This window comes from Trachemys scripta, chromosome 7 (genome assembly GCF_013100865.1).
Source record: "Trachemys scripta elegans isolate TJP31775 chromosome 7, CAS_Tse_1.0, whole genome shotgun sequence".
NCBI lineage: Eukaryota > Metazoa > Chordata > Testudines > Emydidae > Trachemys > Trachemys scripta.
In genome coordinates, this window is record NC_048304.1 from 21,926,252 (window position 1) to 21,940,912 (window position 14,661).

Below are 14,661 nucleotides of genomic sequence, written 5' to 3' on the forward strand. Positions count from 1 at the left end.
ATGGCGGGGTTGCTCCGCGGAGCTACACATGGATGTCCTGGAGCAGAGGGGTTGGGGAGCCGAGGGCTGGCCTGGCTGGGTGTGCCTGTCTCCTGGAAGAGCAACTACCATGACGCTTGACTATAGGACCACCTCAGCCTTGCATTCTGATGGGCTGTTATGATTTACACAGCCTAGCCCATGGAGAAGTAGGAAGTTACAGCTCTCAGCAGTATGTGCTTGGAGGGGAAGGGAAGGGACAGTCCAGCACTGATCAGCTGTCAATGGAGTAGATATCCTGGCACAAGCTGAAGCCCCTGGCTGCCAAGGAGCTCCACACGAGCACAAGGACATGTGGAGATCTTCCCCAGAGAGCCCATGTCCCGCCTCGCCTCTGTCCACAGCAAGCAGAGCCGCCCACTGCTCTCTCCGACTGTTCAGGTTAGTCCTTCACTGCCACCTAGCCCAGGGACAGGCCTGGGGGGCTCATGGGACCAGAAGAGCTGTTCTCACCAGGAGACTGTGTCAGGGTTTAGATGCCCCAGGACTCAGGCAGGCCCATTTCCCTGATGACTTGCTGTGCTGGTGAACCAGTTATCGGAGTGAGCTAATGCACAACTTCCCTACTTAACTGCCCAGTCCAGCCCTGCTCCCAGCCAACTGCGAGGCTGGATGTGCTCAGACAGCAGCGGGTGTATGAGTTGGGTCGACAGCTCTCCGCTGACCGAGATCAGAGCTCTAGGCTAGGAAGGCAGCAGGGGACACTAGGGCCAGTCTAGAACTGGCCAGCATGGCCTGCAGGCTGGGTGGGTTTGCAGCTCCACAGGCAGTGTCAGAGCCACTTCTCTGCACTGGCTGGGCATGGGCTCTGCCCCTCGCTGCTCCAGCTCAGTGCCCCAGTGTTAACACCAGCTCCCAGCAGCGAGGGTGAGCGCTCCCACTCAGAACACGTGAACCCCTCCAACCTGGAGTCTCCATTTCTGGCTAGCAGACCAGGGCACCCGACCGCCCCCTGCCAGTTGGGCACTTACTGCTCCGCGCTGATGTACTCGCTCTCGATGGGGATGCACATCACTTTGCCGACCCGCACTCCCATGCGCACATCCTCAAACTTCAGGCCCAGGTTCTCCCCAGTGATGGTCAGACGGGTCCCTCCCTGCCTGGGGCCCGTCTCCGGCGACAGCTGAGAGAGAGCAAAGCAAAGCTTGAATTGGAGGCAGCAAGAGGACAGGGAGAGGGCTCTCTGGACAAGGGTACGAAGGCAAGTGCTTTGGGCTATGATAAGGGCCCAGGGGTTCTTACTGCCCACACAAGGCAGAACAGCCCCCCACCCACCACCCACCCCCGAAAGCCCCACAGACAATAAGCTGCCTGGCACTCTGCCTCGGGTGTCGGAGCAGTGGAGTCAACCCTGTGCTCCAAGGAATCTGGGTCTTTCAAGGCACTGAGCCACCCCCTCTAACTCACAGGAACTCTGCACACGCCCACAAGCGCCTGCTGATGCATAAGCACGGACAGTCTGTAGGCCCAGCTGCAGGGACAGCCATGGCTGCACGGGGTGGAAGAGGTAGGCCTGCCAGGCCTTCTGGCAGATCACAAACACTCTAGAATCAGGACCACACCCTGGCCAGAGGACCAGCTCCACCACACTCCTGCTACCCTGGAAAGGTCAGCAGAGGCCCCGCAGAGAGGCTGCTGCCCCAAAGGCAATGGACGCTAACCCCTTCCCCACAGCCACCCAGGCCCCTCTCAACAAACAAAGCCTGAGCTGGTGCCAGCTGGGGAGAGAAGGGAGCCCCCGACTTCGAGACGCGCCTCATTTAGCCGGATGATTCCCAATAAAGCAGACAGGTGTGGCCTGACAAAAGCCAGCACGATGACGGATGAGCAGAGAGGCGCAGGCCCGCCACTGCTGCTAACAAGGTAATTATGGGCAATTTTACACCAGATTTCACCGGCCCCGGCGCTCAGCACACACCTGCAGGCATTAAACAGAATTAATGGGGGAGTGCTGTGCTCCCATGCCAGGGGGCTGGGTCATTGGCAACACGGAGCCTGGGGAAGGGGAGGCAGGAGGAGGCTGCCCCAGCAATTCCCACGGGATGTGGATTCTTAGAGTGGTGCCAGTGGGGAGTGAGCTGGCACGTTAATACAGGGGCAGCACCTTGACCCAAGAGCACGCATCTGACCTTCCCACACCCCAGCGGGAAGCGCTGGGAGAGATCGTGGCGCTGTCCTTGACAGCCCCAGGTTGCTATGGAGAAGGCCTCAATGCCGGAGCCAGTTCCTTCCTTTCAGTGAATTTTCTGTTCAAAGTCCTGGCTGGCCCTTTCCTCCCTCCTCGCCCCAAAGCCCATACCAGCTCCCTTTGGGGCTGCCACAAAGCCAAGCTGGCCTAGTCTTTCTGCATTCATGGCAAACCTGGCCTGCTGTAACTTTGGGTCTTGGCTGTTTTATCAGCTGGGGATATCCCCCTCCCAGTGGTGGGCGTCCATTCGCTAGCCACAACTTCTCCCCAGCCAAGGGCCAGGGCAGAGAGGAGCACAGGGAAGGAAGAGAACCAAGCAGTAGCCAGCCCTGTCTCAATGCGCCCCAGCCGTGAGGAACTGCGCCGATCTAGGAGCAATTTCAGTAAGGCAATCTAGTTCCTCACCACAGCAATGGCCACTGCGGGGTTACTAATCATCACCTAGCGTTCGCACGCTGCATCTCATCTTCAAAGTGCTCTGCAAACATCGCCGTGTACAACTAATGATGCTGTTCAGAACAAGTCCTAACTAATCACCCCCCACCGAGGCACAGGCTTGCTTCAGGTCAGCGGTAGAGCTGGTGGCAAAACCCAGGAGTCCTGGCTCCCATTCCTGCACTCTGACTCACAGGCCAGGCCGCACGTTAACTCACAGCAGGCTCAGGGCAATCACACGCCGTGAGCTGGAATTTATACGACAGTAAAACTGATTTGGGCTTTGGGGTTTTGCTGTTTGCCTAAATCCAATCCAGCCCTCTGCTAAAGTCCCGGATCAGGACTCATTAAGGCAGCTGCAGCAGGCGATCAGATTTGTTCTCCCCTAAATTGGGCTCCGCTGGGGCGGTTGGCGAGAAGCGGCTGTTTGTTCGGCATTTTTAAATTAGTGTTAAAAGCTGCCCCAGCGTGTTAGATTCCTCCTCCTCTGTGGTGAAATTGACAAGGGCCGTGCATGGGGGGAGCGACAACCCCGGGAAAGAGATGACACTGCTTGCACTGCTGCGCGGGAAGGTCACAGCTAAACAAGGCACATGGGAGCGAGAGCTGGCAGGGAGATCGGAGGCTCTCCCAAACTTCCCACCCCCAAATCCCCACCCACCCCGGCTCCAGCCCTGACAAACAACATTGCTCTTCTGCTAATTGGTTTCACAGGGTCCTTTTACATAAACCAGCAACTGGCTCCTCTGAGCGCAAGATGAGTGCTTGCTCCTCAGACATGCCAGCCAGAGTGGGCGCAGGGGCTGCCAGTGGCAGAGAATAGGGCGCAGGCCAGGCCAGCTGGCTGGTAAATCATTCCTAAGGGGACAGCCCCGTTCAGTTCCATACTGGGTCCCTTCTCGTACTAAGCACTTACGTGCATGCCAGATCAGAAGGCCCCTGCTTGTGAGACAGGCTGGAGAAAGAGGATCTGTTTGCAGAGATGCTGGGAGCACAGAATCACTCACATCCAGTGTCAGGGTCACCATCTCCCAGCTAGGAGACAGCTGCCCCTAGGGAGAGGCTTGGGCTATGCCGTCTGCAGCAGTACAGCATCCCCTCACCTCTTCCCATCACAATGCTGTGTCAACACAAAACAACAGCACGTGACCACACAGGGGGCCAGACACTGCAACGCAGCATTGCTACACGACTGGGTCCCACAATACCAAACACAGAGAGGTGTCCCCCCTGGGATCCCTCTGCCTCATGCTCTGATCCCCGGACCCTGCTTGCATCTTCCTCAGGCTGGATGTTCTCTCAGTGCAGGAGTCACTGAGTGCAGCATGGGTGCTCTCCTGACTGCACTCCCAGTCCCCGAAGACGCTTGATTCTAGCTCTGCTTTATATTGTGCGGGTGGTCTGTGTTAAATAATTGCAGCATTTCTGCGCACAGGTACACTCCACCATCACTGTGCAGCACCCACAGCTTTGTATGACTGTAGGACCTACAACCAGCGCAGCGGCTGAACACAACAAAACAGTCACCAATGACCCCCTCCCCACCCCACCATAGGCTCGAACAAAGATGAGCACACGCTGCAAGGGCAGATGATGATTGCTCATTGATTTATTTATGCAGGACCTAAAACTAGTGTGGCAATTTCTTAATTTATTTTTAATGATTTAGGGACAGAGAGACCTATATCAGGACCAGACAGCAGCAGCTAATTGGATGCAGCTTGTAGCCAGCACATGTCATGTCTGATGCATTCAGCGTGAAAGGCGGGAGCCCAGATTCCTCAGTCACTCACTCAGTCCCTGAGGAAACCCCCCAAAGACAGGGCCCATGTGTAGAGAGCAGCCAGCCTCTGGGTGCAGTGAGCCCCCTCCTCCGCAGAGGGCTGCGCAGCATGAAGGGGAATGTTAAGGGCCAGATTTCAACATGCTCAGCATGCCCAGTTGGGACCAAAGCCCCTTATTTCAGGACCAAACGGGAGCTGAGCTCTTTGGGATCTCTGGCCCCAGCTGTGGGTGCAGACTCCTTTTGAGAATCCTGGCTTCTCTGGTTATCCCTCTGCCCCGAGAGGGGTTCTAGTCTAGGGCTGGGGTATTTGTAAAGCTTCCCAGAACAGCACCGAGATATGTGCTCTTCCTCTGGATTCGCACAGTGGAGTCATCTGTTCCAAAGATGGTTGATAAGCGGATCCCCGTTAGCCACAGCTGGGTTTCCCATACAGAACATCCCCATCTCTCCCACCTACCGAGCTGAGCCAACACCCCAGCAGCCTGTCAGTGCGCAGCCCCACCGGTGAATAGCTTGGCCTGAAGGTTAGGAGGCCTTGTTACAAGCCCGTCCCTTGGGAGCCCCAGCTCAGTCAGGACTCCAGGCTGTTCTAGAAGCTGTAGGAGCACATTCTATTCTGGTGTGAGGGAAGCAGAGAAAGCGCCAATCCACTGGCCTGCACGATTGCTGCTCCCACCAAGCAGAACAGGCAGGGGAGAGCCTACTTCCTGCACACAGAGTCCTGGCCCGGATGGCAGAAGTGCAGGCAGTAGCAGTTGGGTTGGCTGCCATTTAAAGCAAACAGCCCTCGTGGCTTTAAAAGCACTTTTAGGTCTATGACACTGCAGTGTTCCACCTTCCAGACACTCGGGAAATTCCTTCCTCGACCTCTCTGGAATCACAGGGCTGTCCCCCTTTGCAATTTTAGGCAAAACTAGAGATCCTGAAATGACAGGCTGACGGGGCAAGTGATGGGCAAGCTTCTTCCTAACATAGCTCTGCCAAGGCACCTCACTTCTCACCTGCAGCACTCCCAGTATTTCACTCCTGGCTCCCATTCCCTTCTCAGTGTGTCACTCCATCCTGACCTACAGCACCCCGTTACCCCAGCAGCCCCTGGGGCCCACCCACAACATGTCCCCTCCTGCTGCCACTGAAGCCAATGGGAATTCGGCCACTCACTTAGAGGCAGCAGGATAGGGCCCATGTGAGGTCACGTGAGATCAGGGCATGCATCTCTTTATATGCAGAACTGGCTTCAGATAGCTCAAAATAAGGTGACAGCTGGTCTCCTGGATGGCAGACATACCATGAGGAGAGCAGAACCGGGGTTATTTCAGTCCTAAAGTGACTCCCAGGCAAATAGCAATCTACATAATACAATTCCAGGAACTCGCCGTGTGTCTCACTCTGAAACCTAAAATCTCTATTGAGTCAGTGTGAAGCGATGGATACAGCTACAATCATGGTTGAGAGCTCTTTCTGTTCAATCATCCCTGGGATGCATGGTCTGCTACCATCCAGTTTTTAAGTTCTCAGCCACTTTGGACTTTTTTACACACATGACTTTATGAATTACGCCCATGTGTCAGCAGGACTTTTAGCTACTAGTACATAATCAACACGTTGGCCCTTCCAGCACCTACTAATCCAAGGGGCTCACTACCCTTTAAAGACAGTAACAAAGCTTCCTAACCCTCTTAGGAAGCTGGTCACTATCATTAGCGGCATTTTACACATGGGGAAACTGAGGCACACCGAGGTCTCAGAACATTTTCAGACGTGTCTGCTAATTCTGGATGCCTCAGTTATTGGGGCCCCATCATAGGACAACTTGGGCTTCATTTGCAGGCGTGTGCACCTGCTGCTCCCACTGACTTCAACCGGAGTGACAGGAGCACAACGCTTCCTGAAAATCAGGCCCTAGTTGTCTCAAGCTGGGCACCCAAACACAGGGGCCATTTTTGAAAATGATGGCCAAGTGGCTCGCCGGCAAAGCCAACGTGACTCCCAGTCCTGTGACTTCTGAGTTCTCATGCTTGGGCGTCTCAGCACCAGACTGGCCTTGTATTATTCAGTTACCAGGTCACCTTATAATAGAGCTGCCAGGCCTTGAAGAGCCCCTCCCTAGACGGCTATGCTGGAATTCTCCCTGGCTACCACACCCAAGAAGAAGGGCTCGACTGGAGAGCTCTCAGCACATTAGCCTGAGCTGGTGGGAAGAGAACTCCTGATGGACGGATGATGAGGTGCATTTCCAGGTCAGGATTTACACAGTGTGTGTGTTTTAGCTGATGAGGAAGGTAGGCAACAGGGAGCAAGGCATGTTTCAACACCCAATGCCCAGAAATGCTCCTTCTCCTATCACTCCGTGCCCCGCCCCCAAGATCATTAAAGCTGAGTAGATCTTAAACTCCTCATAGACTTCATAGTCTTTACATTGTTTGTTTTTCCTTCCTGCACATCCTGCCCAGTCTGAGGCAGTGAAGCTAGGTGGGCCTGTTACCTTTTGTAGGCCAAACCCAGCCCTGATGACTTCAACTTTGCTTTGGCACTTGATGAATTTGGTCCCCTCTGTCTAACCAGTATCACTCTGTTTTTAGCCAGTTCCAATGTCAGAATCTTAGGTACTAGCCCAAGGCTGTAAGGCTGGGGTATCCAATGCCGCAGAGAGCAGCCCCTGCTCTCCCCGTCCCCCTAAGCAAACTTTCATTGATGTTCATTAATCATACAAATCTTTCTATTGATATTACATTGTATAAAAATTCTTTCTTTAAAAGCCCTGATGATTTGGGCAGAAACTACTTGACTAAATCTTCTCTGAGTCCCCTTCTGTCACTGGGAGAGAACAACTGTGAGGAAGGGACTAAACTTGTCCAGGAGATTGTGGGATTTCTCTGTGGGGGTCTAGGTCTCTCCCATTGCGGGTCCTTGAAGAACAAAGCGGTTATTTACTGGAAGGGCTACTGGTTCCTACAAACATGACACTGCACGAGGTCTCACTGGGGAGATTACTGTCCGCTTCTATATGAGGAGAGATTAATAAGATTGGGACTTTTCAGCTTGGAAAAGAGACAACTAAGGGGGGATATGATTGAGGTCTATAAAATCATGACTGGTGTGGAGAAAGTAAATAAGGAAGTGTTATTTACTCCTTCTCATAACACAAGAACACAACAAAATGAAATTAATAGGCAGCAGGTTTAGAACAAACAAAAGGAAGTATATTTCTTCACACAACGCACAGTCAACCTGTGGAACTCTGCCAGAGGATGTTGTGAAGGCCAAGACTATAACAGGGTTCAAGACAGAACTAGATAAATTCATGGAGGATAGATAGCCAGGATGGGCAGGGATGGTGTCCCTAGCCTCTGTTTGCCAGAAGCTGGAATGGGTGACAGGAAATGGATCGCCTGATGATTACCTGTTCTGTTCATTCCCTTTGGGGCACCTGGCATTGGCCACTGTCAGAAGACAGGATACTGGGCTAGATGGGCCTTTGGTCTGACCCAGGATGGCCATTCTTATGTTCTTATGACTGCTTTAATGCTAGCAGACATTTTGGAAGAGCCATTAAACCTTATGCTTCAGGGTTTAAGCCAATCTCTCTTTTCTGGAGGCTAAGAAGTTTCTTGCACCTTCCTCTGAAGCATCTGGTGCTGGGCAGGGCTGGAGACAGGACACTGGACCAGATGGCCCCCAGCTCAGAGCCAGCATGGCAATTCCTATGTGATTTAAACCTTGGCAACAAGGGGTGATAAGAAAACACTCCTATACCTAGAACACGGGAGTCGGATGGACCCTTTCGTGGGTCATGCACACAGTATGGAATAGTGTGTCTTGTGCTTAGAAGTGAGGATGGCATCAGAAGCCTTCCTGCCAAATCCATAGCTAACTCGCTGCAGGACCTTGTCACTTCCCTGTCCTGTGCCTCAGTTTCCTCCTCTGTAAAAGAGGGATAACGGTCCTTACCCCCGTCCATAAAGTGCTTGCAGCTGCAGTCCCTGGGTGGAAGGTGATGGGCCAATCCAGCTCCCAGAACAGAACATCTGCAGCTCAGCCCATCTCTGCTACAGGATGGCTCAATGCTCTTAATCACTAGTATTTTTTATCATTAATTTGAAACAAAATCCCAGTGGATGGGTGACAAACAGACATTGTCGGGGCAGGGTTCCCATCCACTGCTGTGAATGGCAGGCATGTGCCTGCAATGGAATTACACTTCTCAGCAGGGCCAGTGCAATAGTCACCTCAGTGCCAATAACCAGCCCGAGCTGAGTGACTTTGGGGAACAGGAGAGGCACGACTCTCATTTCCAGCCTTCATCTGATAGGACACTGAAACCCAAATAGATTAGATACTGTGCTGAGACTCCGGTAATTAACACCGTCAAGGCCTGCCTGGCCCGGAATCCGTGGGTAAATAGAACACATCAAATAGAATTACCCACCAATCCCTCCTAATGCACTTGGAGCCTGGCCCAACAGACATGTTAACATTAATATACACAATCTTATTAACTGAAGGTCATAAAAGCTGTCACAGACCAGAGATGATGAACTACCACTGCCCAGGGGGCAGGGAAGAGGGGGGAAAGAACCCAGACCCACGGCTTGCCTGAGATTCCACACCAGGATCCAAGGAAACCTAGGAATATGTGAGGAAGGTCGGAGCCTCTGGGTGTGAAAGCACCGAGAGAGAGGCTATTACTGCAAAACCGGGGAGAGGGAATAATAAACAAACAACCCATGATACCAAGGCCACGTTTATACTACAGAGACCATAGTGGCATAGCTACATGCCAGCAACACACTGGAATGTAGTACCGCCTGCACCGACGGAAGGGGGTTTTCCGTCGCTGTATGAACACCACCTCCCCAAGCTACAGTAGCTACATCAACAGGAGCATTCATCCACTGACCCAGGTTTCTCTGCCTCGAGGGTAAGGACAGCATCACTCAGCGGCTTTTTCACACCCTGGAGCCACACAGCTATGTCAACCTCCATTTCAGGTGCAGCCCAGGCCTAAGAGCCTGCCATCTGAGGATCTCAAAGCACTATCACCATTTTACAGAGCAGGGGAACTGAGGCACAGAGCCAGGGTGTGACTTTGCCCAAGATCACACACAAGTCAGTGCCGGAGCCAGGAACAGAAGCCCGGAGTCCTGGCTCCCAGCCTCTTGCACTAATCCACTAAACTGCACTTCCCCCTCTGTACAGAAAGATGTGACATCCCCACCCCCATCGCATGGGAAGGCATGCGCCCCATGGGTGTCAAGGGATCAGCAACAACAGGTGAGACAGGGAATTCAGGCTTAATGTGTCAGAACAAATGAGGGTAGAGTGACGTGAGAGGGCCGGGGAGATCCCAGTGAGGAGAGCAACTAGTGTTGCTGGGAATACCGCATGGCCAAGGGCACGCATCACCAGAGCAGGCAGGGAGCCAAGGGAACGTGCTCACTGGGGCCAAGTAGGAGAGAGAGACAATAGAGATGACAGTGTATATAACTAACTAGGAGAGAGGGGGACTCTGCCTCTGTGCCACCCTCCCCATGTCCCTAGCCCTGCACTCTGCCAGCTCTGGTCTCCTTGACATTCCCTTTGCCTCCACCCCATTTCTCGAGCCACCCCTTGCACCAGTACATCTGCCCTGTGCCTCACAGCCTCCCTCTCCAAACGCTGAGAAACGCTGTCTGAACAACTGCTCCCTGGAAGATCTTTCCTGCCCGAGAGCTGCTAGCTCCGTATCTCCCACTCCCTGCTCAGCCATGCTCCTGTACGCTACCCATCTCCTTTAGACTCTAAACTCTTCAGGGGAGGAAGCTGGGCTTCTTAATTATCCGTACAGGCACGTGCACACCTATGGCACTCAATACGCTAGTCCACCACAGCCATGGCCAGTGCTGAACTGCCCCCTGCAGTGTATTCTCCAGCACTGCATTCAGCATGTGTGCGCGCACACCCAACCCAGACATACCTTGATGATCTTGGGGTCTGTACAGCGGCTGTTGCCATTGCTGGCGTGCATCCAGCTGCTCTCGTAGGTCGGGCAGTGCTGCCGCAGGGTGCACCTCTTCTCCGTCACGCACCAGCCACACTCGAAGCGCGGATCTGCCTTGAGGCAGAGGCCACAGCTTTCACGCAGGGCCGAGCACTTGTACAGGTGAGCTGCAAGGGAAGGCAGAGGGGTGTCAGGTCATCCACACATTGGTGTTTTTTATGACGAGGGCACCTGCCCACCTGCCCACAAGGACCCGGGCAGAGACCCACTGGCTTATTTCGCACGGGCCAGCCAAATGTTTGGGAACCGCTAACACCTTGGGATCTGCGCTGACCAGATGGCCTGGAGTGCGGTGCTCCGCAGAGGACATGTTTCTGGAACAAGCGCATCTTGCTTAAGGGACTGGCTGGCTCAGGGGGCTGGGAATGGGTATGAAGGGCTTCCCCTCTAGGGCCCGGCTCTAATCAAGCCCCAGCTAGAGGCTGATGGCTGGGAGGCTTGCGAGCGGGCTGTGCAGACAGATCATGTCCCCTGCTTACCCTGGATGTTCTGGGGGTTGTCGATGACAAAGTTTCCATTCCACACCACGGACAGATTCACGGGCAGGTCGCTGATGTCATTCCCTTCGTAGAAATACTGCAAGGGGAGACACAAGAAAGCAGAGCCCCTTCGTCAGTGGGGGGAGGGAAGCCAGACGTGCCCTGATGGATGAAGAGAGGCCCAGGAATCTCCCCGCTAATGCACTATTCCCTAGTGGAAGCACGGAGAAGGAAAGAGACTTGGCTCAGACGATCCCGGCCAGCAGGGATGGGTCTGGCACCACAGGTGCCTTTGTGCCACTGGTGGCTGACGGACAGGCAGAGAGTGCTCCCGCCCACAGGCCTCAACTAGCAAAGAAAGAAATGTCATGCAAACCATGGGTTTCAAACCAGCAACAAGCCCCATTAACCAAAGAGATCCCATAGCCAGCCGGAAACTGTCCCTGCCGGGGAGCAATAAACAGAAAAACCCCAGCACACCTGCACCCCCAGCAGCTAGAAGACGGGCTGGGGCGATGCTTGGGGGCTTGCTACATGCTAAGGGGACACGGGGGCAGGAATGGACAGGAGGTGGGGGAGCATGAGAGCCGCCTGGGGACACTGAGCTCATAGGCACCTTGCAGCCAGAGCCGATTCCGGCGGGGCCATGCTGTACTGGGTTTGCTTGATGTGGGCACGCGGTGAGACCCATTCCCTACTAACACTGCCCTTCTCTAGCACCTCCCCGCTGAGGAGCAGCGCAACCATTACCCTGGCATGCCCCATCCTCGCCCCAGAGATGGGGGAGGGGAGCTGCTTTCAATGGCACTGTGCCTACCGCAGCTTCTTCTCCCTCAGGGGGCTTTGGACACTACCATACGCCTCTCCTTGCTGCTGTGGAAGGAGCTGAAGGCCAGGACTACTAGCCCCATCTCACAGGTGCAGCACTGACGCACAGCGATGGGGGGAGCGGAGGCTAATGCACAGCCTCACAGATCTGGAGGAATCTGATACGTTCTCATCACAGTCAGAGACTCCTAGCACTGACTGGGCAACTTCCCGTTCCCTGTGGCTCTGCCAACGTACCTCAGTCCTAAGCAAAGACACCCGCTGCTATTCCAGTCCCAACCCCCACACTGCTCTGCCAATGTTTCACCAGGCTGCCTCTCAGCACCCACTGCCATTCGGATCTCATAATCCTCCCACCTCTGCTGACACCCTTCGCTCCTAACCTGCAGTCCCCACTCCCTGCTATTGCAGGCCTGGGCATCTCGCTGCTCTAACAACCCACCGCAATCCGGATTCAAAACCACGTCTGTGATGCGGGCAAGCATGCATTAGGGACTAGGGCAAGGCAAACCCGGGAGCACAGAGAGACGACGTGTCTCTCTCTGGGAAGAGTCGGGATGGACCCTGCTATCTGCAGCAGCTCACAAAACAAATCTGTAAGATTGTCTTCACCAGAGCAGCACCGGCACCTGCAGCCCAGAAACGGGGCCATTCTGGGAACAACATGCGGGGGGACTGCTTCGATTAATTATCCCTCAGTCCTCATGATACACAGGCTCAGTCTGTGGCCAGAGTAAGGAGCGTTTTCTCCTGGCGGCCTGTTTAAATGGAACGATTGTGCTGTCCACACCTTGGCAGAGATTGGAGCTGTCTTTCTGCCCTCTGCAGAGCACAAGTGATGCTGGATTCTACCTTCAGTGGAGCACAACTCCACCCCCCACACTCCCCATGCCTGGATTGCAAAGCCCAAGGAACTCAAGCCAGGCTCAAGCTCTGGGGAGGTAAGCAGGGGCAGTTCAAAGACACAGAAAATAGAGATTAGAGCTCCAGCAAACTGCTCACCCTGCCCCTGGGCCTCCTCCCCACTAGCACTGTCTACCTTGCTTCTAACCTGAGCCAAACTCCTGGCAGCCCCATCAGCAGTCCCTACACAGCCCCTGCACACAGGCGGAGGATTAATCGATAGGGAGACAGGAAGGCAGTCGGAACCTTCCCTGACAGCTAACGACCTCCTCTGGCGAGAGATTCTCCGCTCCTCTCTGGAGAAAATGACAGGCGTGTCAGGAGAGATTAAATGAATGATTCATGGGTTGCTGGAGTTTGTTGGGAGCCACATACACGGCCGCGTTGGCGCTCTTTGGCTCAGACCCCACCCCCAACCCCTGCCAGTTACTCTGCTGCCCAGCTTCACAGACTGGGCGTGATAACGGCGGTAGCAGGGTAAGTGGCAGCATTTCCCCCTGGTCCAGCCCTTCCTTCAACACCAGTTCTGTGCTTGGCTCAGAGGAAACTGAAGTGATTCATTCCCCCTTGCAGCCCTCAGATGGGACCGAACAGATACCAGTACCAGGGGGAGGGGCTTTCTCCTGCCAGGGAGCCAGTAACACCTCTGCATCCCCTTGCCTGAGCTAAATTAATCACCACGTTGTATTAGATATGGAACTTTTCATGGAAAAATCACCAAGCTCGCTACAAATGGGGAAACTGAGGCAGAGAGCAAGAGCGAGGTAGGAGGAGGTGAGTCACCTGAGTTCATACAGTGAGTCGGTGGCAGAGCTGGGAATAAAACCCAGGAGTCCTGAGTACCAATCCTGTGCTCCAGCCACTAGGATCCTGCCCCCTCTGTGTGAAGCAGCAGCAGTGGGCTGAACTGCACAGCTTGGGTGGCAACGGCATGAGTCCAGCGGTGACAAACCAAACCTGGCTCCGGGCAGACAGGAGTCATCCCCCCTTAGGGCTGGGTATACTGGAGACTCTGCCAGAGTCGAGGAGTTACTGGGACTCATGCTAGCCTTCAGGGCCAGGTGCCATGGGGTCACACAATAGCTGGGTGCACAGATAAGACGGAGGGCCTGATTTGGGCACTACCTGCCTTTTGACAGATGTGTTAGCTTGTAGCTTAAACTACACATGCACACCGGGCAAGGTCGGACTCGTCAGTGGTAAACGGACTGGTTCCTGTGCTGCTTACTGGGCAGGGGAACTTCCAGGAGACCTGGAAATCCTGCATCCCGCCCGCCCTTCCATGGACACTAAAGACCCTAGAGCACCTCCTATCAGAGATGGATTTCACCCTGCAGTCCGTAGCCATTAGTTCCCCAGTGCAATGTTGCTGTGCACCGGTTGGCCATTGCCCTTCCTCCCAGAGGTGGCTGCATTTCAGCGGTGCTGCACGTACGCCCCGTCTGTACAGGTGCACTTTGGGAACTTTTGGGGAGGGAAGGTGCTAAGGGAATAAGATACTAGTAGCCTGTCTACACACCCGAGCAAAGTCAAGGGGGTTAGGACTCGGAACGGAACATATGGAGAGAAATAGGGCAAGGGGACATTTTTCGTGCTCACATCAGACTGCCCTACTCTGTGTCAGTGCACAGCCTGGATAAGCTGCCTCTTGGCGCTACTGCAGCAGCCCCCCACTAGCTAGCAAGGGGGCAAATTCCTTGGCCTTTCTGGATGGGACCAAGAGCACATGTGGGCAGACCAGTAACTGTTACCTGGGCTGTGCTGGCCTCCGCTAGAGGCCTGCACAGGGAAAGGCATGCCTGGTAGTTCAATGACGGTAGCACGGGGTGATCTCAGTGCCAGTGTTTGATCCCTGATCAGTGTAAAATCAGAGGGACATCTGGGCTCTGTGCCCTACATTCATGGGGGTAGGCAGGAGGAATGGCTACTCCCCATGACTTCTCTCTGCCTGGGCCAGAGACCA

General features: G+C 54.4%; 1 protein-coding gene across 5 annotated transcripts in view; it reads right to left on the bottom strand.

Annotated features, from left to right (window-relative positions):
• PLXNA1 (plexin A1) overlaps positions 1–14,661 on the bottom strand; it is a 327,351-nt gene that overhangs the window by 71,405 nt on the left and 241,285 nt on the right. For all 5 annotated transcript variants that reach the window (XM_034777199.1, XM_034777200.1, XM_034777202.1 and 2 more), the window contains exons 11-13: positions 10,968–11,064; positions 10,405–10,595; positions 1,011–1,162 (exon numbers count right to left, since the gene is read on the bottom strand). In XM_034777199.1, coding sequence (XP_034633090.1) covers positions 1,011–1,162; positions 10,405–10,595; positions 10,968–11,064 — 440 coding nt within the window. The remainder of the gene's footprint in view (positions 1–1,010; positions 1,163–10,404; positions 10,596–10,967; positions 11,065–14,661) is intronic.